At 40.2% G+C, this 24,595-nt stretch overlaps 1 protein-coding gene across 1 annotated transcript; it reads left to right on the top strand.

Moving 5' to 3' along the window:
* The first annotated feature begins 1,761 nt into the window (after positions 1-1,761).
* On the top strand, positions 1,762-5,550 carry LOC149233877 (uncharacterized). The gene has a single exon (XM_089461053.1). It carries the CDS (start codon positions 1,762-1,764, stop codon positions 5,548-5,550), a length of 3,789 nt encoding a protein of 1,262 aa, XP_089317179.1.
* The last annotated feature ends 19,045 nt before the right edge of the window (positions 5,551-24,595 follow it).

Genomic DNA, 24,595 nt, shown 5'->3' with positions numbered 1-24,595 from the left:
CAGCAGCCTACATTATAAAGAACTCCTGGGAAAAACTTCCGGCTCGAGGCAGAAACGACGTAGAGGCCGCAAAACAAGCGGAGAGGTTCTGCAGGAGCTAGGTGAGATGCTGTTTAACTCAGGTAAGATAAAGATGCTAAGTGCTTTCCCGTCCTTCCAACCAATTGTTTAATTATGAAGATTGTCTCATGGAACGCAAGGGGGCTTAACAGCCAGGCTAAGCAGAGAATTCTGAAGCGGCAGATGCAGAAATACAACCCGGAAATATTGTTCCTACAAGAGACCAAATGTAATAGAGTCAGCATAGATCGCCTACGCAACAAGTTGGGGAGAAACTTTGAAGTCCTGGAGATCGAGAGCCAAGGGCGAGAAGGAGGCCTAGCTACGTTTTGGGATACAAGGGAAATCCAGATTCTAACAGCTGAGGCAAGCAAACACTACATAGCACTGGAAGCTCAACCTACAGGTAACTCCAGATCTTTCTTATGTATCAATATATACAGCCCTCAGAAGTTAGAAGATAAAATAAGTTTCCTAGCTTCGTTATCCAAACTCATAGAAAGGCACCCAGACTCTAATTATATATTGGGGGGAGATTTTAACATGATCACCTCCCTCCTGGAAAAAAAAGGAGGCCTCAGAAAACTAAACAGGGATGCGGAGGCTTTTATAAGTGTTGTTGGGAAAAGTATCCAATACGGAATGACCCTATCCCACTCTAAGGGTGATAATACCTCAGCAACAATCAAAGCAAAGCTATTCGAGATTACTTCTTTATGAGATGTAAGAGAGGGGAGAAAGAGATCCACTAACCGTTGTCTTCCGCTAATGATTGATCCAATCTTCTCTCTTTGCTGCTTGCTCCCAGCTCCTTGCTCTTTCACTGGCCCAGCTACACCAAGATCCTGCAAAATGGCAAGAGAGGGAAACTACAAGAAGCATACATTCATAATTGATTCAAGGATTAGAATAAATCAAATACACAAGTATAACAATACACCATTGAGACACATGCATATAGAAGAACCTCAAATGCTTTATTAATGGAAGAAGTAAAGTTCAGGAAGTAATACAACCATAAAAGGCCCAATCCAGCATCACCTCCCAGCAGAAAGAAATCTCCTCTTCACCTCCTTCAAGCAAATCACCCAATAGTTCTATACTCAAACCAACAGCACTTCCTTACATTCACAAGATTCCAGCCTCCCTAGACCTCATGAGAGAGCTCTATATATAGGAGTTTTGGAGAAAGGATGAGTCAGCTTGAGCTTGGCATGGAGCTGACTAGTGTCCTCTCCCACTTCAGTTATTCTTCAGTTCTTGAGTCCACTTGGAGGTTCTTGCTTCCACTTGGAGATCTAGACCCTCTTACTCATCACAAGTCGAATTCCCTGATCCAAGTGTCATTTTGGAAGCTTCCTGGGCATTGACACCTTGAGGAATGACTGTGCCACTTGGCCAAACTCGCCCAGCGCAGGTAGCCTTCTTTGTAGTTGACATTCAGCGCAGGTACACAGTGGAGCAGTTGACATTCAGCGCAGATGCTCAGTGGAGCAGTTGACATGATCCAGAATTAGCTTGTTTTTGAGTGTTTTCAGGTGGAGAACTGATATTCAGTGCTGTGGTTTGCTGACCTTGTTCCTCTAGGGGTAGGAACAACATGTTTAGGGACTTTGGATCCCTTAGATTATGGACATTTCATGCTTCATGTTGTAAGGCACAAAAATGTCTATAACAATAAGTTTCATTGAAAATGCCAGAATGGTAGATGTATTCCCTAAGAGTGGTAAATTTACCTGGAACAACAGAAGGGGGGGCGAAAGATTAATAGCATCCAGACTGGATCATTTCTTAGTCTCGGAAAGCATAATTATGGATGGAACAACAGTTGAATCGAACATCCTCCCAAGTGGAGGGTCGGATCACTGGCCGATCTCACTCATTGTCGAGCTTCAGGGCACCCCCAGGAACAAACCCTTTAGATTCGAAAAGTTCTGGATAGAACACCCCAACTTTCTCTCGATGGTTGAAAAATGGTGGTCAGAACCTTTGGATGAAACGGGCTCCAAAATGTTCAATCTTCAAAAGAAACTAAAAAACATCAAAATAAGGATAAAAGATTGGAATAAAACAGTGTTTGGAAACATCTTTCAGGAGAAAATCATCCTAGAAAACAAGCTGGAACAAATTCAAAAGGATGGTGCGGCAGGATGCAGAAATGAGGAGACCTCTGAGCAAGAAAAAGAGCTCACTCAACAATGGCATAACAGATGCAAGCAGGAAGAGTCCTTATGGAGGCAGAAGTCGAGAATTCAATGGTTGAAGGAAGGGGAGAAAAATACTAAGTTCTTCCATAGGTCAGCCATGGATTATAGAAGTGCCAACAAGATCTTAGAATTAAAAAACAGTGAAGGAGAAATCCTTAAGAATCATAACGAAATATCTGCCTCATTATCGGATCACTTCAGCTTTATAGCACAAGAACCGGGGATCAACAGAGAGGAAGCCATCAAGGAAATCACTAATGCCATCCCTAAATCTATTACAGAGGATCAGAATTGGGCCCTAAGAAGAGAAATTGCTTTGGAAGAAGTGGAGGAGGCAGTACGGAGCATGCCCAGCGACAAAGCACCAGGACCGGATGGATTCACCATCAACTTCTACAAAGCCTGCTGGCACATTGTTAAGCAAGAAATATGGGAAGTTGTGGAAGATTCAAGACGTTCCAAAACCATCCTAAAATCTCTGAATTCAACCTTCATTGCTCTCATTCCCAAAGTTGAAGAAGCAAATAAACCGGAGAAATTTAGGCCCATAGCTCTATGTAATGTCATCTACAAAATCATCTCCAAGGTCATAGCCAACAGGCTGAAGTCGATCCTACCGGGCATAATATCGCAGGAGCAATCTGGCTACGTTGAAGGCAGGCAAATTTTAGATAACATTCTGCTGGCACAGGAGATGATTCATTCACTTCAATCGAGGAAAGAAGCCGGAATGCTTATGCAATTAGATCTATCTAAAGCTTATGACAAAGTAAGCTGGACCTACCTGGAAGCAGTTTTAGAAGCATTTGGATTCAGTAGGCAATGGATAAAATGGGTTTTAGCCCTCATAAAATCTCCTAGACTCTCTATCCTTGTGAATGGCGCCCCCTCAGCCCCCTTTAGTCCCTCAAGAGGCATTAGACAGGGTGATCCCCTCTCCCCTTTCTTATTTGTCATTCTCATGGAAGGCCTAAGCAGAATTATAGCCAAGAAAAAAGCAGAGGGTCAAATTAAAGGTCTGCAACCTATTAGGTCAATTCCAGCCACAACTCATCAACAGTTTGTGGATGATACCATGTTACATGGTGTTCCAACAGTGAAAGAAGCATTAGCTTACAGGGACATTCTCAACTTGTTCAGCAGAGCCTCGGGCATGGAGATCAATTTCTCCAAGTCTACAATTTTCTTTTTCAATACTCATCAGGCTATCCAGTCTCATCTGTCTCGGCTTCTGGGATTTAAAATTGGAACCTTGCCATCGAGATATCTTGGAGCCCCTCTCACACTCAAACCATGGCAAAAGGCTCATTGGGAGAAAGTTCTGGCCAGTATGGAGAGGAAATGCAAGCATTGGACAAACAGAGCTCTAAATTTCGCAGGCAGACTCATATTAACCAAAGCTGTCCTGCAGGCTATTCCGCAATATCTGTTATCAATTCTTCCAGCTCCAAAAGGAATCTTGAATCAAATGAGAATTATCCAACGATCCTTTTTATGGAGTGGAAACGGCGACAAGAAAAAATGGTCTCTGGTTGCTTGGCAGAAATTATGTAAACCAAAGGATAGGGGGGGACTAAATCTGGTTGATCCCTCAGTGGTCAACAGAATCTGTGGTGCCAAAATCTGGTGGAAATGGATCACTGATACAAGCCTACCTTGGGCCAATCATTGGAAGGAAAAGTATATGCCGAATTGTAACAATCTAGACCTTATCAGAATACAGGACGCTCCTGACGGCTCGCCAATATGGAATCATGCTAAAAACAACAGAAGCATAGTTCAGGAACACAGTTTCTGGGAGATACGAAATGGAACTCAAGCTCTTTTCTGGGAGGATGCATGGCAGCAATCCCCTAAACTGGAATCCCCACAGCTTTTACCCCTGAAGCAAATAAATCAAAATGAGGGCAAATACAGAGTCAATCAATACTGGAACCCAATCAGTAGAGACCCGGAATGGAGGGAGTGGATGGTTTTCAATTCAAGCAATAACGAAAACACTCAGGAAATTATTCAGATTCTAAATCAGAAAATTCTCAAAAGGAAAATTCGGATAGCCGGAGAGAATGATAAGCTGAGATGGGGTCCGAATGGCAACGGAGATTTTTCCCTGAAAGAAGCCAGGAGTATCATAGAAAAGGAAGAGCAGCCTGAAATTGTGCCCTGGTCCGACAAGGTATGGGACAGCCTTTCCTGGCCGAAAATCAGAACCTTCTTATGGCTTCTTATGCAAAAGAAAACACTGACCTGGGAAAACCTACTTAAAAAAGGCTTCAGGGGACCCTCAAGGTGCCCAATGTGCACGGACGCAGCGGAAACCATGAATCACCTTTTCAATTCTTGTGAGTGGGCTAACCAGCTTTGGCACTGGATGGAAGGATTGCTAGGCGCCTCCGACCGTGACAGAGAATCCATTCATGGAACTATCATTAATTGGAGGAAAAACTTTTCTCACATTCGTAGAGTTGACAGCATATGGAAATGTGTCCCAGGATTCATATTATGGACGATATGGAAGGAGCGTAATCGAAGGATATTTCAAGAGGAAATCAGAAATATAGAATTTGCCAAAGATTCAATTTTAATTAACATCCAACAGCTCATTCAGACAAAATGCAAAGAAGAACCGAATGAAAAACCGTCGGCTCAGGACTTACGCATCCTGAAGAGCTTTCATTTGGAGGCATCCAGCAATCAACCGAATTTGGGAAACAGGTTACAACCTTCCTCGCAAACCATCAGATGGCAATGTCCGCCGGAGGGAGGCCTAAAACTGAATTTTGACGGGGCCTCGAGGGGCAACCCCGGCACAGCAGGCATCGGAGGCGTAATTCGAAATCAGGCCGGAGAAATTTTACATATCTACTGTAGGGCGCTTGGTGAAAGCACAAACAATGAAATGGAGTTTGCTGCGCTCGAACAAGGTCTGAGAATCCTAAGGACAATTCGAAGAGGCAATGTAATAGTAGAAGGGGATTCCTCTTTGGCAATCACGACGGCTAAACGCATACAAGCAGGTACCAGGGCCAGTAAAGCTACCAAACATTGGAGGTTGGCTAAGGTCACTGAGAACATAGCGGAGCTGATAGCAGGAATGAGAGGTTTAGTGTTCCAAACAGTCAGAAGGAAAGCGAACGGGTTGGCAGACCACTTGGCAAACCATGGTGTGGACAACCAGGACAAAGTCTGGGACAGTTGTTGGCAGGAGGTGGACTGCCCAATTCTCAAAGCGACATGCGCACAGCTGGCAGAGAAGGACTTAACCGAAGCCGATCAAGCCTAGCCGATAACGGTTTCGGGTTACGGCACCGGAGGTTTGAAGAAACCGGCCACGACAGCAATAATATCCACGGGAGTTGGATGAGAGGACAATTTTGGCGGTGGAACTCTCGGCGGCGGCAGGCCAGCCAGACGAATGATCATAACAGATCACGCCACAGAGTATACCGCATCAGTAGTATAGGAGATGAGACACCTGGGACGGTTCCGTATGGGAAAGCATCAGCAACATTTATGATGATTTCGAGAGGAGCGGGTTGGCCCGAGTCATGGCACAAGGAGGCCAGATTTGTTGGTAATCAGGAAAGATCAAACAACACAAATTACCATATCAACAGCTCAGAAGTACAGGACACATGGCACAACTCAATATGGATTAAGATCAGCTACAATCAAGTTCATTCGGCTTGGAGCGGCTCGGCCTGTACGTACTTCAACCGAATTTATTACAACAGTACTCCAACTACTCGCTGGATTAAGACAGGCTTCATGAGGAACTACAAGGGAATGCACTATATATCAGAGAGTAGATACCCTGTTTTTTCCATAGTGTTTCAAAATAGAGCTGAGCACGTCTCCCTCATCGGCAACTGCATCAGCTGGGACGAGCATAGAGAGTTAGCTATGGACGCGGGGAGTTGTCGTTGCTATGCTGCGAATCAGGAGCTACAAGCTGCGAAGAGAGGGTATGAGACCAGAACGGCAAGCAAGAACAAACGCAAAGTAGCCGAGCTGGAAGCCAAGGCTAAACAAGAGGAAGCTGGGCGAACGGAGGAGGATATTGCGGAAGAGGTTGACTGGATGAAGGACCCGGGCACTCCTTCGAAGAGAGCAACGCAGTTTGTCAGAACGAAAGCAGAGAGTTGGCGCATCAAGACTCTCATTGCTAAAGCCCTGGAGTCTATCGAGAAAGAAAAACAGCAAGTAGTGAATGAGGTGAACCTGACGGAGGCCCAAATGGCCAAAATCATCGATTACAACAGTTCGTTGGACCGCAGAATCACAACTGTGCACGAGGCTGTTGAAACAGTTAACAAAAAGCTTACTTTGCTTATCAGGATCCTGAGGGACACCGTGAACCCAGTACCCATGAATCAGCAGCAGACCACGACAGAAGTGCAGGAGAACGAGCCAATCGAAGCCCTGCAAGCCAAAGTGGACAAACATGTTCGGGAGGTTGGTCTGGATACAATTAGTCGCATGGGCAAGTTCATTTAGTGTCGTCCCCTTCACTGTTTTCCTCTTCTCTTTCCATGCTTCGGCCTTTGTTTCTTAATGTTGTTGTTATGTATTGTCAAGTTTTGATAGTGTTGGGTAAACAGGCATCAGCTCCTAGTTCGGGCCACCCTGCGCGGTGTGCGCTGAGCCGTTTCTTTTTGAACTCTCTGAGCAGTTGATGCGTTTTGGTTTCTAGTCTGTCAGTGCTTCTCGATCTGCCTTTGCAGATTTTTTGTACTATATTTTGTGCTATAATATAAACTTCTGATTTACACAAAAACAAAAAAAAAAATGTCAAATATTTTCATTGCTTAGAACACTGATATAAGTATGTGTATTGAAACCTATGGATCATAAAAAGTATTAGCATGAATGGTATGAGCACTTAAAAGGTTTACAAAATGCACATATGTTTTCTTCTTGGACTTGGTTGCCTATTTTTGGTTGATGTAACAGTCCGAAGAGCACCTGGTAGGTGTGTGCAACTGTTTTATTTTGTTTACAACTTTAGTTTGGACAATGTGGTTGTCAAGTAAGCATATTTTGGCCAGATGAGGCAACTCACACATGTTGTCATCCATGGAAAATCTGCAACTAATTGTGGCATTCTGAGTTCTAATTCATGGTTATAAATATGCAAAGAATGGCCATGACTGTAAATGAGTGCTATAATTATATATTGGGCCTGTTACTAGTTCAGATTCCTTCTGCTAATTATTTCTTTTCTTATAAAGAAATCGGCCTTGCTCTCAACTTGAAGGCAAGAGTGAGGTTGTTGGTACTAGGCCAACCTACAGAGTCATCGACTGTACATGTCTTGCCAATAACATTAGCATCCAATTTCCCCAAGACCTCTATTCATCACGCTATCATGCATGGATAAAGAAATGGTGAAACAATTTGAATGGTTTAATATTGAAATTTAAAAGCAACACATAGTTAGGTGCCTGGGCAATGATATGACCATAAATTTTGTTTGGAATACAAACATCGTAAGCATAAAGTGATAGAGTACAAAAGCAGGTAATAAAATACTTGAAATACGGACGATGCAAAATATTCGTTAAATACAAATTTAGGATGACCTGAATTCCATACTACTTAGAGAGGCTGAAGGAAGTGTCAAACATAAAAGACATCGTAACATAGGGTTTGATAGTTCAGGCATCACTTGGTGGACCAAGTTAAGATACAATGGGACAAGTCTAACCCAAGATCTGCTACCCAAGAGGATGCAAAGACTATATGTCACAATTACCCCTCACTTTTGACCATTTATGATGTCCATTTTGAATTAGATAGCTACCTATGCTAAGGCTTTATTTTGCAATTCCATGTTATTTATTTATGAACGCTATGTAATATTGATGCATTTAGTTGGACATGTGAAACTACTTATGTAAATCATTAGATGAATTAGGTATTGATGATTGAAATGTTCAATGTATGACTTACTTGGTTATGATTTATCTAGTACATGACTTATCAGAGTTATTGTTGTTTCATGTATGGCTTAAGTGGATATGATTTATCTCTTGAATGACTTAGTGAAATTATGATTTATCTAATGTAAGATTTATTTCCAGTATGAACTACAAAATTGATACGTGGATACTAGACTTAATAATATGATGTTTAAAATCATGTATCTATATCTATTTTGTTGTTATATATATGCATGGATGAGAACTAATCTGCAGATTGGAAAGAACTATATGATAACCAAGATCTACTCTTCCATTGGGGAAGGTCGAGACATCCAATAAGGAAAGGTATGATGTACATTGTTCTATTACATTTGGTATCCACTTGATATGCACTCTTATGACATGGGTAAAATGTAAATGACAGGTGGCAAGACTACCTAACTGGATTATTCGATGACAAGTATCCAACCAATGTTGTAGTGTGGTCCATATTAGGGCATTAACCCTAGTTGTGAGGAGGGGTGGAGGTATTTCCCATCATGTAACCTCCAAACCTGGAATCATGGGAGGGCAGTGGTGGACACGCTCCCCTAGACGTGTGATGATGATTGCCAGTTGCCTACTGGGGAAGTTAGGTCGATATAGTCGACACTTCTGCCATATTGGTTTTATCAGTGGTTAGATTGGTATAGCCGATGCCACCATATATAGCAACAGAGGATGGATAGGGTGGGAACAGAAGTAGGTCAGGAAGGATAGGAGGATATAGATTAGTTGGAGACTCTTGATGGGATGTGATGTCATTGTCTGACTTATCAAATTTTACTACTATAACTCTCTCTCTATTTTGTTATGCCTTATTGCCAAACTGCTTCGAACTCCTTGTATCTTTTACACTCTAACTTCAGGACGAAGTTTTCTGAAGGAGGAGTGTATGTAATGCCCTACTTAATCTTATCATGCAAATTTTACTAGTGTTTAAATTACCTTAAAATATTGACTTATAATTATCAAGAAATATTGGTACATACCTACATTGGTGAAACTGTAAATTTATAAATTTTGTTATTATTCAATTCCCAACTTACCTCCTCAGATTTAAATTTTGATAGGATATGGTTTCCTTCCATTTATTCCAATTTAAATATCCACATCCCCAAAATGCCTCTCAAATTTACTTGGGAGAAGATATGGTCCTCTCCAAATAATTACCAAATTATATATTCATATCTCATCCCCAAAATGTCCTCTCAAATTTACTTGGGAGAAGACATGGTCCTCTCCAATTAATTACCAAATTAAATATTCATATCTCATCCCCAAAATTTCCTCTCAAATTTACTTGGGAAAAGATAAGTCAAATGTAAAGATGAGGGGGTAGTTATGACATTAATGATAGGTGGTTGAGTGGAGAAGAGAAGGAGGCATAAAAGGGGATGGATGATGGGAGGAGAAGGGATCTTTTGGTCTTGGTTTTGGATTTTGGTTTGGTTGTGGTTTTGGAGGATTTGTTTTGAGAGGAAGATGGAGAAGAGAGAAGGGAGAGAAGGTGAGTATTGTTTATCTTGGACACACTACATCTGGTTGGACTTGGGCTCGGAGGGCTAGGGAACCTGTGGACGTTTCCTAGGCTAGGAAATACTTCCTAGTTGTTTGGGAGGTAAATTCAGTCGATAGTCAAGAGCAGCATCCCAACAGCATCAAGAGCTTAGGGGCATCTCAACCAGTCTATCAAAACATGTATTCCTTTGTTTATAGATTACTCATGTAAGTGATTGAAATGAAATTCTTACTATTTAATTGTGGGAAATAAATTTTAAATGGTAAATTATCATCGATTAAATGTTTTGTTAGAAATAATTTATTTCTCATTTTATTGTATTTAAAATTAGAGAGATGTAGTTTTGTTAGAGGACCCTAGGATGGAGCCTCACAAGATATCACACTTCAGATCTGAGCTAAATTAAAATTTTGAGGGAAATTAATAGTAGCTTTAATGGGTTTACAATCTTGGTAATTAACCAAACACTTATGGCCTTAGAGGTGTTTCACACCAGGTGATAGAGGCAAACTTAATGCTTACAACAAGACAGAAATAAGCCTGCAAATAAGACCTCCTCGGCTCTTTCAAAGTGGATGGATGAAATTTCAATCAAAGTAGATTCTCTACAAAATTTTCAAAAAAAAAATCAATGAAAATTAAAACTTTGCAAAATGACGTAGAATCTATGGCAAGACCACAAAAAGGTTAATTGAAAAATTGTAGCAAAAACAATTCCTAAATCCCTGCGGCCTAGCCAAAAATAAAAATCGAACTGCCAGGCTTAGGGCTCCTTAGAGGAATAAACAACAACAACAAAAAGAAAATTAAGCCAAAACTTTGACACCAAACCCCTGCCAAATGATGAAAAAAGTTCAATCAAGCATACGGCCTTTCCAAGATAATTTTAGTGGACTAGAAATGACAAAACCCCAAGCAAAATGCTTTAAAGAAGTTCGCAAAATCTATGCTTGGAGAAAAGTCGAAATTGTAATGGAAGTATCCCTCAAAATCCTTAAGAAACCCTTCGAAAATTTTTATAAATGTCTGCAAACATAGTGAGGGTTAATTGGTCTTAAACCTAAGTAATGAAATAACCTTGAAAATAATTTCAGGTAAGCATTATAACAAAATATCTTCCATCCTCTTTTTGATGTTCCCAAAATATTAATGGACCGAGGTGATCATGTAAGGCAACAATGCATGCTCAATCACCTCCAAGCAAGCAAATTTACACCAGTCACCTATTCCCATCGAAAGGTTTCTACAGATATTACAATTAGGAGACTTGTAGATATTGGGTAGAATGATACAAGTAAATATGCAATTTTCTGGAATAATGCTTAATTACTCTGACAACATGTTTATGAAATCAAACAAATAGATGAGTAGGTTAGAAGATTCATGGGGAAAGTGATACTCTGTAAGGTTCCAGTACAGAGTATGTCTGGCTAATAATTCAGAGAATGATTAAAAGTTGAAGTTTATGAAATAATTTTGGAAAGCACCCTTTTTTAGTACTTTCTGATTCAAAATAAAAGAGAAGATAAGATTAAGTTCCAGCAACAACAACAAAATAACAACCTTCTTGGAAATTGATGGGCACATCCATCTTGGAAATGAAGTACATGTTGTCAATACAACAGTTAAGGAAAAAGGATTTGAAATTGTAAATTCTTGCTGATAACATCTAAAAAGTACAAACAATGATAATCACTTGGTCAGCCTATTGAAACTTTTACAGACAAACCAACAGAATGTTGGTCCATTACTTACATCTATGGAGCATTAACCAACCCATATTCTTGCTGGAATCTACTCTACCTGCAAGTTCTGAACTTTATAAGGATGATTCAGCGTGTAAATCTCGAGAAAACAATTTTTTTTTAATGGAATAGTTCCCCCTCAGACCTAATACCTAAGTTGATGGAAGCCTACTCTTTGTTGAGAGCATGTTTCTCGAAGCATTCCAATAGAAAATAAATTAACAGACATAAACTGGGGTAACTTTAGCTAAAATCTACAGATCCCTAAAGCAAGGCCAAGGTTCCGACAAGAAATATCTCTATAATAATCTCAAATGGCAAGGGATATACAACAATACGGAAAATTCATTCCCTAGTGAGGTGAGATGCCTACGAAGTATACCACCACTTTGAAAAAACCGGAAGGAGAAGAGTTCTTTCATTGAAGAGAGAACGACATTCCAAAATCCTTTAAAAATCGCTAATAAATCCCTAATTGTATTGAATATGGGGTTACACCATAGAGCCACAAAAAGCAATTACAAGTCTAGGGAAATTATATCTGTGATTTTTATCAAACACAAAGCGTATTGGTTAAACCCTTTTAATGGTTGTTAAAATAAATACAACCCATTCTAACATACCATGACCTAATCTGTAAACCCTCAAAAGCGTACACAGATTCGCATCGGATACGATTACGCATACCCTTCTAAGTTTTGAGCAATAAACATAAATCACAGCATATATATGGCACTGGAGACCAAAGGGATTGTATTATACATAAGATAAAATGAACCCTACACCTTTTCTTTCTATCCAGACATAAAGAAGTAAGAATGAAAGGCTCACAAATATATAGATAGAGTCACGGACATATAATACACACATTACTGACACACTCAAACTCACCAAGGATAGCTAGACACATAACACTCACATTACTGACACTTGACTGATAGATGAATTTATTTTTTTGAACAACTCAAACTAATAACTAATCTTAACTCATGTAATTATCTCCAAAAATTCCATCTCGTTAACAATGACAACCAGTTAAATGGAAGTGGGTCGAGGTATATAAAATGAAAATCAACAACAAGAACTCAAAAGCAAGATTGTTAATAAGTCAACAAAACTTAGTCATGCATGCATGGGCCCATAGGTCTCAAGGTTTCAACATGGCTCTGATACAAAGTGTAGGGACCAACCCTATACAATTTTTTTTTTTAGAGTACTAAAATACAACCATAAGAAAATATCTTTGGGAATTCAAAAATTATTAGGAATTATATGAAACTTTTCTGAATTTGACGTCATTGAACACACCATCTAATTTACATGTTATTAACTAAAACCATAATGAAGTCATACAAAAGAATATTGTAACAACATAGGTACCGTTCACCAGGAGATGAGATTCCAACTTGACTCACCGCTATTGCCCTCCTTTGTTGTCTGTCGCCTCCAACTGTGAATGTTGATGTGCTTAATCCAAATGCAATGACCCACAGATTGACCTTCCAACCTACTCCTTGGGTTCTCTCCTTCCCCGCAGACCCTGTTAACACTCTAAGAAACTCTCCTAATTTGTAGATCGGAGATGCCTGGTAACATAGAATCTTCAATATTGTTCTCTAAACTATTGGAATAAATGATGGTATGGATCAAGCCAAATAACCATTTCAACTATGTTTAAACTCAAGACATGCATGAACACCCTTAGCTTACAAGGCTTTCGAAAGCTAATGCTCAATAGTTTGTAGATTCAATGAATGGATGGAGAATACTGACCATACCAGCAGATGCATACATAAACATAAATGAATGGCTAGCTACAGGCAACAAAAGAGAATACTGCTTGTACCAGCAGATGCATATATGACCACTTATGAATGGCTAGCTACAGGCAGTAAAGAAGCTTGCAAATCTGATTCATCAAAGCAGAGATAAGATGACAGTTATCTGGCCTTAGACGAAAAAGAAAACATGAACAAACTGTTCAAGTGCAAGCTTAGAACAGAAGAGAAAATGAAATATTGAACATATAATAGCAAAATAAGCTTGTATTACTAATGAATGAAGATGAGACGCTTGAGTAGCAAAGTCTCTACAGTCTCCAGAAGTTTGAACCCTTATTACATTTAACTTTTAGCCTTTTATAGGCCTTTTACAATGATTCTGAGCCTACTAAGGCTCAAAGTCTTAATCTATCCTCTCTGTCCCTTTAACCATTTGATGCCATGACTAGGCAAGCATGGGCTTGGAGGATTATTCTTCTGACAGCAGAGTAACTATATTCAGATATTTTGGCTGCGCTGGCAGGACTGTTGATGCTACATGATTACTTGTTGATGTGGCTGTGTTGCACTGTCTATTCTCGGCCTCTATGTCAGTTTGGGGAGGAGCTAAGCATGTTGTGGCTCTTTCTATGTTTTAACAATGTATGATTTCTATTAAAGCAGAACAGCGCTGCGCTAGTGTGGACGTCTGTTGAAAAAAATGTATATTTCTATTTTAAACAAAAAACATAGCAACGTTGAGAATTACCACCCCTCTCTGTCCTTTTCGGACCTCAAAAGGTCATTAAACATGGATTTGTGTTCTATTGGGTCCGCCCTTGTCGCCATCGCAAATCGCAAAAGGCATGCTCCTATGTATTTTCCTTATATTTGGAAATACGTGAAAAACACTGAAAACCATGAAAAAATTGGCCTTGGCGGACTTCAAAATTATGAATTTCCCTTCCCAGACCCTTTCGGGTCTGGGTTTCATCACAATCGACGCTGCCCCAAGGTTCCTTTGTATTTTTTTGTATAATGAAATACACGAAAAATGCATTAAAACAAGGCTTTGGCGCGGACCTAAAATGTTATGAGGAATTATTTATAATGTTGTCGGATCCGGTCGTCGGGTCGCACATATGCCTGTGCATAGGCCCTGCCCATGGTTTTCACCAATAGTGATCTAGCAATGTGATAAATTGAAATCACATGTCGCTCACTCCCCGGGTCCTTCATATAATATGGCATATGCTCCCCGCCGATAGTGATATCGGTGATCGGCATATCACTCGGCCCTATCTCATCTCGACTCTACTCTGACTGCTTCCGATGGCCGCCGCCGATGCGATTAGCTACTTAGATCTAGGTCTTTGATCCACTAGATCTAATGACAGCTGTGTGTTCTTGAGTTTTAAGCCTGCGATAAGGGTTTTTGACTGATTTTGAAGTGTTTTAGCCTCCCGATAGTGCATTTCTGCCCTTCCAAGGGCTCTCCTCCCTTGCTTGTTTTGATCTTGGGATGATCTTAAGCACTTTTGAAGACTTAGGGAGTGTTTTGGAGCATATTTGGATCCATTTGCATGATTTTAAGCAAACTTTGAAGACTTTGGGAGTGTTTTGGATCCATTTTTGGGCCAAATGCCAACAAAGCTAACACTGGCTTCTTCTAGGGATGAAAGCCTCCCTGTGAGGTTTCAAGAACTATAGAACAATGCCTTTCCTATAATAAACAGATCAAATCTTCCTCCTAGTGTTGCATTGGGCATTGAGTCTATTTAGCATGAAATAAAAACTTGAAAACAACATATTTACAATACCGAGGCTTGAAAGCCTTAACTGAAATAAAGTTCGAAGAATAGCCCATTGAATGGGCCATCCAAAACATCTCCTCCTTCCTTTGATGCATTCCTCTTTAGAAAAAAGTCATCAAACTGAAAACTGACCCTTTTTACCTTTCTATGAAAGGTTTCTTTCCCTTGGTCAATGTGCATATCAGCCAATTCATCAAAGACTTGCAAAAGCATATTGATTTGATCCTCTACTTCGAAAACTTTCTAGAATTTGACATTATCAGGCAGAGATGGTCTATATTTCACCTCATCTTTGTATGCTTTCAGCCTTGGATGTTTTGCTTGGAAGTCATTATTCATTTGTGACTTGAAAAGTTAATATAAAAGAAGAATCAATGCATTCTTGTGTGGGGGACACAAGGACTTCACCTGTTCCTGTAGCTTCCTTAGAGCAAGCCCCATCAAAGAACATGTCCCAAATCTGTGGGCCTTCTTCCTCTGTGATCTGGTAAACTGGTTTTTTAAGCTGCGTAGAGGCCAACTGATAAGGTTTGGTAATGTCAAGACCGAGCTTATCCATGATAGCCTTGAGCATTGGATTATGGCTGGCTCCAGTGTCCAGAAGGAAATTGTGATGGATTTTATCATGAATAGACATAGAAACATAGAATGATGTGGAGCTGTCTTCACAATTTTCAATCATTAGGCTGAGAATAAAACCTGGTTGGTCATCTTGCAGATTTACATAGTCAGTGGAAGCTTGGATGGAATTAGGCTCAAGAGCCTCAAGGATAGATGTCTTGAAGGACTCATTCTTAACTGGTTCAATCAGAGGCATAGGTATTCTTGCCTTCTGAATTTCTGATTGAAAACTGAAAGAAGAAGGGGACTTGTGAAGGCCTCTTACCTCTATAAGTGGAGCTTTGAGGATGATAGGATCAACTGCTGGTTGCTTCTACTTATTAGCTTGTTGTTCTACAGGGACAACAACTTTATGAACAGAAGTTTCTTTGACATTATTCATCATATACCTCATATTATATTGGTGGTGATCTTCAATTTGTAGAACAGCTTCACCATACCATTCTTGGCTGATCTAGTCATTGAATAATGACTTCTCATAAGCAACTTTGGTTAAAAAGGTGGTGTTTCCTTTGTCTTCCATACAATGGATCTCATCATCCTCTTCAAAGTGCTCTTCCTCCATGACTACATTTTGAAGAGGGGTCTTCACCCTTTGGTCTTCATTGGCCTCTTTGCTTCTTTGCAAAATCTGCAACTACTCATTAGGTCTTCTATATGGATTTGGATCTCTACGAACAAAGGTATTAGGAACCCTTCTTGTCCCAGAGTGCTACTCAACCTTTAATTTGGAAACTTTAGAGGCTAATGACTCTATCATCTTGGCCATTTTATCGATCTTGGGATCTAAAGATGATGAAGACTCGCCCCTCTGTCTCCTTCTATCATCATTACCTTTGAGCTTTTCTGCGGCCATGATGTTTGATTCTACTTCTAGGGCTGCATCTTGCATATCAGTGAAAGAAGCATATCACCTCTCCCTCAACAGTAAACAAAAGTCAGAATCAAAGGCACTGGCATAGATGAGTTTAGCAGAGGTAGTGGTGGGTTTTACTTCAGCTGGTATCCTGTTGTACATATGGTTAAATCTCTTATTAAAATCAAACAGTAGCTCTCCATTTTCCCTCTATAAGTTCCCAAACTCAGTGTGGTAGTAAAGGAGATCCTTCTTATCCCCCCACTGCTTTATGAATGCATCATCTAAGGCCTCAATATCTACTATAGATGTTGGGGTTAGTTCTCTGAACCATTTTCTAGCCTCTCCATCTAGGCTTTGGACAAAGACTCTCATCTAGACATCATCTTCACTAATGTCCAAGTTATCAGCATAGCTATAGAATGACTCAAGATGTTCTTCAGCTGAAACACCTTTAGTCCCTATGAACTTAGGCATATACTTCTAATATTCTCCGGTAGGCATAAAATTCAAAGGAGTGGGTAGTATTAGAGGTCCATACCTAGCAGCTATGATTCTTTCCATTTTGGTAGGTGCTTGTGGACCTACCATAGTTGTGGTGGCTAAAAGAGTACTGGCAGTATAAATGATAGAGGTTTGAGGAGTGACTGATAGGAATAAAGGCGTATGATGGATAGGAGGTGAGGTTTCCTTTGGACATACAACAAAAGGAAAACCTAAAGAATAAGGAGATTTATGAATCTCTAAGATTTTTTCTTCGCTGCTAGTATTAGATGCCATACTCTCGACATGTATTTGTTCTATTACAAGCCTTTCTTGAAGAGATATAATAGAAGATTGTTTAGGTTTACCTGAACCTGATGCTTCTTTCTGCAATACCTTTCCCTCTTTGATGATTTTTTCAGGGTTAGGTACTGGGTCAGCGTGTAGCTTCTGAGGATTTCTCCGAGTATGCCTCGCAAACAGAGCCAGAACTATGAAGTGGAGTCGCCAAGAGGTTTGGCCTCTAGTAGAGTCGCCAGATAGATGATTACAACCAAAAATGTGCCCAGACTTTGTCTATCATCAAAGCTGGATCTGTGTCATTTCGCAGGGAAGCTGAGCTTCAATTTCCTCTCCTCGGCAACAACGCCAATTATGTTAACACTCCAAGAAACTCTCCTAGGTTGTAGATCGGATATGCCTGGTAACATATAATCTTCAATATTGTTCTCTAAACTATTGGAATAAATGATGGTTTGGATCAAGCCAGATAACCATTTCAACTATGTTTAAACTCAAGACATGCATGAACACCCTCATCTTACAAGGCTTTAGACCACTAATGCTCAATAGTTTGTAGATTCAATGAATGGATGGAGAATACTAACCATACCGACATATGCATACATAAACATAAATGAAAGGCTAGCTACGGGCAGCAAAAGAGAATACTGCCTGTACCGACAAATGCATATATGATCACATATGAATGGCTAGCTACAGGCAGTAAAGAAGCTTACAAATCTAATTCATCAAAGAAGAGATAAGATGACAATTATCTGGCCTTAGACATAAAAGAAAACATGAACAAATTGTTCAAGTGCAAGCTTAGAACAGAAGAGAAAATGGAATATTGAACATATAACAGCAAAAGAAGCTTGTATTACTAATGAATGAAGATGAGACGCTTGAGTAGCAAAGTCTCTACAATCTCCAGAAGTTTGAACCCTTATTACATTTAACTTTCAGCCTTTTATAGGCCTTTTACAATGATTATGAGCCTACTAAGGCTCGAAGTCTTAATCTATCCTCTCTGTCCCTTTAACTGTTTGATGCCCTAACTAGGAAACCATGGGCTTGGAGGATTATTCTTCTAACAGCAGAGTAATTGCATTCAGATATTTTGGCTACGCTGGCAGGACCGTTGATGCTCCATGATCAGTCGTTAATGTGGCTATGTTGCGCTATCTATTCTTGGCCTCTATGTTGGTTTGGGAAGGAGCTACACGTGCTGTGGCTCTTTCTATGTTTTAACAATGAATGCCTTCTGTTAAACCAAAACAATGCTTCCCTATTGTGGACCTCTGTTGAAAACAATGTATATTTCTGTTTTAAACAGAAAACACAGCAACGCTGAGAATTCCCGCTGCTCTCTATCCTTTTTGGACCTCAAAAGGTTCTTAAACATGGATTTGTGTTTTATCGGGTTTGCCCTTGTCACCATTGCAAATCGCAAAATGCCTGCTCCTGTGTATTTTCCTTATATTTGGAAATACGTGAAAAACACTGAAAACCATGAAAAAATCGGCCTTGGTGAACTTCAAAAATTATGTATTTCCCTTCCCAAACCATTTTAGGTCCGGGATTCATCGCGATCGGCGCTGCCACAAGGTTCCTTTATAATTCTATAACGAAATACAAGAAAAATGCATTAAAACAAGGTTTTCACGCGAACCTGAAATGTTATGAGAACTATTTATAATGTCATCGAGTCCGGTCATCGGTTCACACATATGCTTGTGCATAGGCCCTACCCATGGTTTCCAATGATAGTGATCTAGCGATGCGATAAATCGTAATCGCGCGTCGCTCACTCCCTGAGTCCTTCATATAATATGGCATATGCTCCTTGCCGATAGCGATATCTCCAATATCAGTGATCGGCATATCACTCGGTCCTATCTCATGACGACTCTACCCCAGATGCTTCTGATGGCCGCTGCCGATGTGATTAGCTGCTTAGATCTGGGCCATTGATCGGCTAGATCTAACGATAGTTATTTCTTCTTGCATTTTAAGCTTGTGATAAGGGTTTTTGACTGATTTTGAAGTGTTTTAGCCTCCCGATAATGCATTTCTACCCTTCCAAGGGCTCTCCTCCCTCACTTGTTTCGATCTTGTGGTGATCTTAAGCACTTTTGAAGACTTAGGGAGTGTTTTGGAGCATATTTGGATCCATTTGCATGATTTTAAGCAAACTTTGGAGACTTTGGGAGTGTTTTGGATCCATTTTTGGGCCAAATTCCAACAAAGCTAACATTGGCTCTTTCTGGGGATGAAAGCCTCCCTGTGAAGTTTCAAGAACTACAAAACAATGCTTTTACTGTAAAAAACAGATCAAATCTTCCTCCTAGTGTTGCATTGGGCATGGAGTCTATTTAGCATGAAATAAAAACTTGAAAACAACATATTTACAATACCAAGGCTTGAAAGCCTTAACTGAAATAAAGTTCGAAGAACAGCCCATTGAATGGGCCATCAAAAACATCTCCTCCTTCCTTTGATGCATTCCTTTTGAGAAAACAGTCACCAAACTGAAAATTGACCCTTTTTACCTTTCTATCAAAGGTTTCTTTCTCTTGGTCAATGTGCATATCAGTTGATTCATCAAAGACTTGCAAAAGCCTATTGATTTGATCCTCTACTTCAAAAAAATTCCAGCATTTGACATTATCAGGCAGAGATGGTCTATATTTCACCTCATCTCTGTATGCTTTTAGCCTTGGATGTTTTGCTTGGAAGGTTTTGTACACCTGTTGAATGATAAGGTCTGCTCCATACTCAGCTCTGTCATTTGTGACCTGAAAAGTTAATATAAAAGATGAATCAATGCATTCTTGTGTGGGGGACACAAGGACTTCACCTGTTCCTGCAACTTCCTTAGAGAAAGCCCCATCAAAGAACATGTCCCAAATCTATGGGCCTTCTTCCTCTATGATCTGGAAAACTGGTTTTTTAAGCTGCGTAGAGGCCAATTGATAAGGCTTGGTAATGTCAAGATCGAGCTTATCCATGATAACCTTGGGCATGGGATTATGGCTAGATCCAGTGTCTAGAAGGCAATTGTGAAGTATTTTATCATGAATAAACAGAGAAACATAGAATGATGGGGAGTTGTCTTCCCAATTTTCAATCATTGGGCTGAGGATAATAGCTTGTTGGTCATCTTGCAGATTTACATAGTTAGTGGAAGCTTGGATGGCATTAGGCTCAAGAGCCTCAAGGATAGATGTCTTGAAGGACTCATTCTTCACTGGTTCAATCAGAGGCATAGGTATTCTTGCCTTCTGAATTTCTAATTGAAAATTGAAAGAAGAAGGGGACTTGTCAAGGCCCCTTACCTCTATGGCTGGAGATTTGAGGATGATAGGATCAACTGTTGGTTGCTTCCGCTTATTAGCTTGTTGTTCTGTAGGGACAACAGCTTTATGAATAGGAGTTTCTTTGACATTATTCATCATATACCTCAGATTATATTGGTGTTGATCTTCAGTTTGTAGAACAGCTTCACCATCCCATTCTTGGCTGATCTGGTCATTGAATAATGACTTCTCATAGGCAACTTTGGTTAAAAAGGTGGCGCTACCTTTGTCTTCCATACAATGGATCTCATCATCCTCTTCAAAGTGCTCTTCCTCCATGACTACATTTTGAAGAGGGGTCTTCACCCTTTGGTCTTCATTGGCCTCTTTTCTTCTTTGCAAAATCTGCAACTGCTTATTAGGTCTTCTATATGGATTTGGATCTCTACGAACAAAGGTATTAGGAACCCTTCCTATCCCAGAGTGTTGCTCAACCTTTAATTTGGAAACTTCAGAGGCTAATGACTCTATCATCTTGGTCATTTTATCAATCTTGGGATCTGAAGATGATGAAGGCTTGCCCCTTTGTCTCCTTCTATCAGCATTACCTTTGAGCTTTTCTGCAGCCATGATGTTTGATTCTACTTCCAGGGCTACTTCTTGCATATCAGTGAAAGAAGCACATCGCCTCTCCCTCAACAGTAAACAGAAGTTAGAATCAAAGGCACTGGCATAGATGAGTCTAGCAGAGGTAGTGGTGGGTTTTACTTCAGCTAGTATCTTGTTGTACATGCGGTTAAATCTCTTATTAAAATCAAACAGTAGCTCACCATTTTCCCTTAGTAGGTTCCCAAACTCAGTGTGGTAGTAAAGAAGATCCTTCTTATCCCCCCAATGCTTTACGAATGCATCATCTAAGGCCTCAATATCTGCTATAAATTCTGGGGTTAGTTCTCTAAACCATTTTCTAGCCTCTCCATCTAGGCTTTGGACAAAGACTCTCATCCAGACATCATCTTCACTAATGTCCAGGTTATCAGCATAGCTATAGAATGACTCAAGATGTTCTTCAGCTGAAACACCTTCAGTCCCAGTGAACTTAGGCATATACTTCTGATACTCTCTAGTAGGCATAGCATTCAAAGGAGTGGGCAGTATTAGAGGTCCATACCTAGCAGCTATGATTCTTTCCATTTTGGTAGGTGCTTGTGGACCTACCATAGCTGTGGTAGCTAAAAGAGTATTGGTAGTCTGAATGATAGAGGGTTGAGGAGTGACTGACAGGACTAAAGGCGTATGATGGATAGGAGGTGAGGTTTCCTTAGGGCATACAACAAAAGGAAAACCTAAAGAATAAGGAGCTTTATGAATCTCTATGAGTTTTTCTTTGCTGCTAGTATTAGATGCTATACTCTCAACATGTATTTGTTCTATTACAAGCCTTTCTTGAAGAGATATAGAAGATTGTATAGGTTTACCTAAACCCGATGCTCCTTTTGGCAATACCTTTCTCTCTTTGATGATTTTTTCAAGGTCAAGTACTAGGTCAGCTTGTATTTTCTGAGGATTTCTCCGAGTACGCCTCACAAACTGAGCCAGAACTATGAAGTGGAGTCGCCAAGAGGTTTGGCCTCCAGTAGAGTCACCAGATAGATTATTACAACCAAAAATGTGCCCAGACTTTGTCTATCATCAAAGTTGGATCTGTGTCGTTTCCCAGGGAAGTTGAGCTTCAGTTTCCTCTCCCCGGCAATGACGCCAATTATGTTAACACACCAAGAAAATCTCCTAGGTTGTAGATTGGATATGCTTGGTAACATATAATCTTCAATATTGTTCTCTGAACTATTGGAATAAATGATGGTATAGATCAAGCCAAATAACCATTTCAACTATGTTTAAACTCAAGATATGCATGAACACCGTCAGCTTACAAGGCTTTAGACCACTAATGCTCAATATTTTGTAGATGCAATGAATGGATGGAGAATACTGACCATACCAGAAAATGCTTACATAAACATAAATGAATGGCTAGCTACAGGCAGCAAAAGAGAATACTTCCTGTACCGACAGATGCATATATGACCACATATGAATGGTTGGCTACAGGCAGTAAAGAAGCTTGTAAATCTAATTCATCAAAGTAGAGATAAGATGATAGTTATCTGGCTTTAGACACAAAAGAAAACATGAAAAAACTGTTCAAGTGCAAGCTTAGAACAGAAGAGAAAATGGAATATTGAACATATAACTACAAAAGAAGCTTGAATTACTAATGAATAAAGATGAGACACTTGAGTAGCAAAGTCTCTACAATCTCCAGAAGTTTGAACCCTTATTACATTTAGTTTTTAGCCTTTTATAGGCCTTTTACAATGATTCTAAGCCTACTGAGGCTCAAAGTCTTAATCTATCCTCTCTGTCCCTTTAATCGTTTGATGCCCTAACTAGGCAAGCATGGGCTTGGAGGATTATTCTTCTGACAACAAAGTAACTATATTCAGATATTTTGGCTGTGCTGGTAGGACTATTGATGCTCCATGATCAGTTGTTGTTGTGGCTGCGTTGCGCTATCTATTCTCAGCCTCTATGTCAATTTGGGGAGGAGTTGCGTGTACTGTGGCTCTTTTTATGTTTTAACAATGTATGCTTTCTGTTAAAGCAGAACAGCGCTGCCCTAGTGTGGACCTCTGTTGAAAACAACATATATTTCTGTTTTAAACAAAAAACCCAACAATGTTGAGAATTCCCGCCCCTCTCTGTCCTTTTCGGACCTCGAAAGGTCCTTAAATATGGCTTCGTGTTCTATCGGGTCCGCCCTTATCACCATCGCAAATTGCAAAAGGCCTGCTCCTGTGTATTTTCCTTATATTTGGAAATACGTGAAAAACACTGAAAACCATGAAAAAATCGGCCTTGGTGGACTTCAAAAATTATGTATTTCCATTCCCGGACCCTTTCGGGTTCGGGCTTCATCACAATCGGTGCTGCCCCAAGGTTCCTTTGTATTTCGTTGTATAACGAAATACACAAAAAATGCATTAAAACAAGGCTTTGGCGCGGACCTAAAATGTTATGAGAAAATATTTATAATGTCGTTAGGTCCGGTCGTCGAGTCGCACATATGCCTGCACATAGGGCCCGCCCATGGTTTCTGTCGATAGCGATCTAGCAATGCGATAAATCGCAATCACGCGTCGCTCACTCCCGGGGTCCTTCATATACTATGGCATATGCTCCCCGTCGATAGCGAAATTGCCGATATCGGTGATCGGCATATCGCTCAGCCCTATCTCATCGCGACTCTACTCCGACTGCTTCCGATGGCCGCCACCGATGCAATTAGCCACTTACATCTGGGCTGTTGATCGGCCAGATCTAACAGCAGTTGTGTGTTCTTGAGTCCTGCGATAATGGTTTTTGACTGATTTTGAAGTGTTTTAGCCTCCCGATAGTGCATTTCTGCCCTTCCAAGGGCTCTCCTCCCTTGCTTGTTTTGATCTTGGGATGATCTTAAGCACTTTTGAAGACTTAGGGAGTGTTTTGGAGCATATTTGGTTCCATTTGCATGATTTTACGCCAACTTTGGAGACTTTGGGAGTGTTTTGGATCCATTTTGGGCGAAACGCCACAAAGCTAACAGACCCCCGAGCTACAATGGGGTTGTACAATGGCGGAATGTATTAGCTGGTAGAGGAGAGCACTCTTTGGCTTAAGAGTCGCCTCTCTAAAGTCCTCTACCTCACCAAACTCACTATAGCTCGTAGTCACTACTCTGACATAGTCTCATCCATCCAACAATTGGGTAAAGAAAAATTCCCTTCTCCCATGGCCTTCCCCTTCTTTTATAGGAGTCCTCATAGGTGACACTTGCCATTTTATGCATAATTAATTATTTTTGATATTTCAATATTTTGATTATTCACCCACCCATGTGTCACTCTCTCATCAAGGGTCTCCAAAATTATTTACTTAAATTT

The sequence above is a fragment of the Pinus tabuliformis genome, chromosome 8, assembly GCF_031772625.1.
Source record: "Pinus tabuliformis cultivar Carrire ecotype Pingquan chromosome 8, CPIR1, whole genome shotgun sequence".
Taxonomy (NCBI): domain Eukaryota; kingdom Viridiplantae; phylum Streptophyta; class Pinopsida; order Pinales; family Pinaceae; genus Pinus; species Pinus tabuliformis.
The sequence above is the reverse complement of the archived record's forward strand: the minus strand, read 5'-3'. Positions and strand labels throughout refer to the sequence as shown.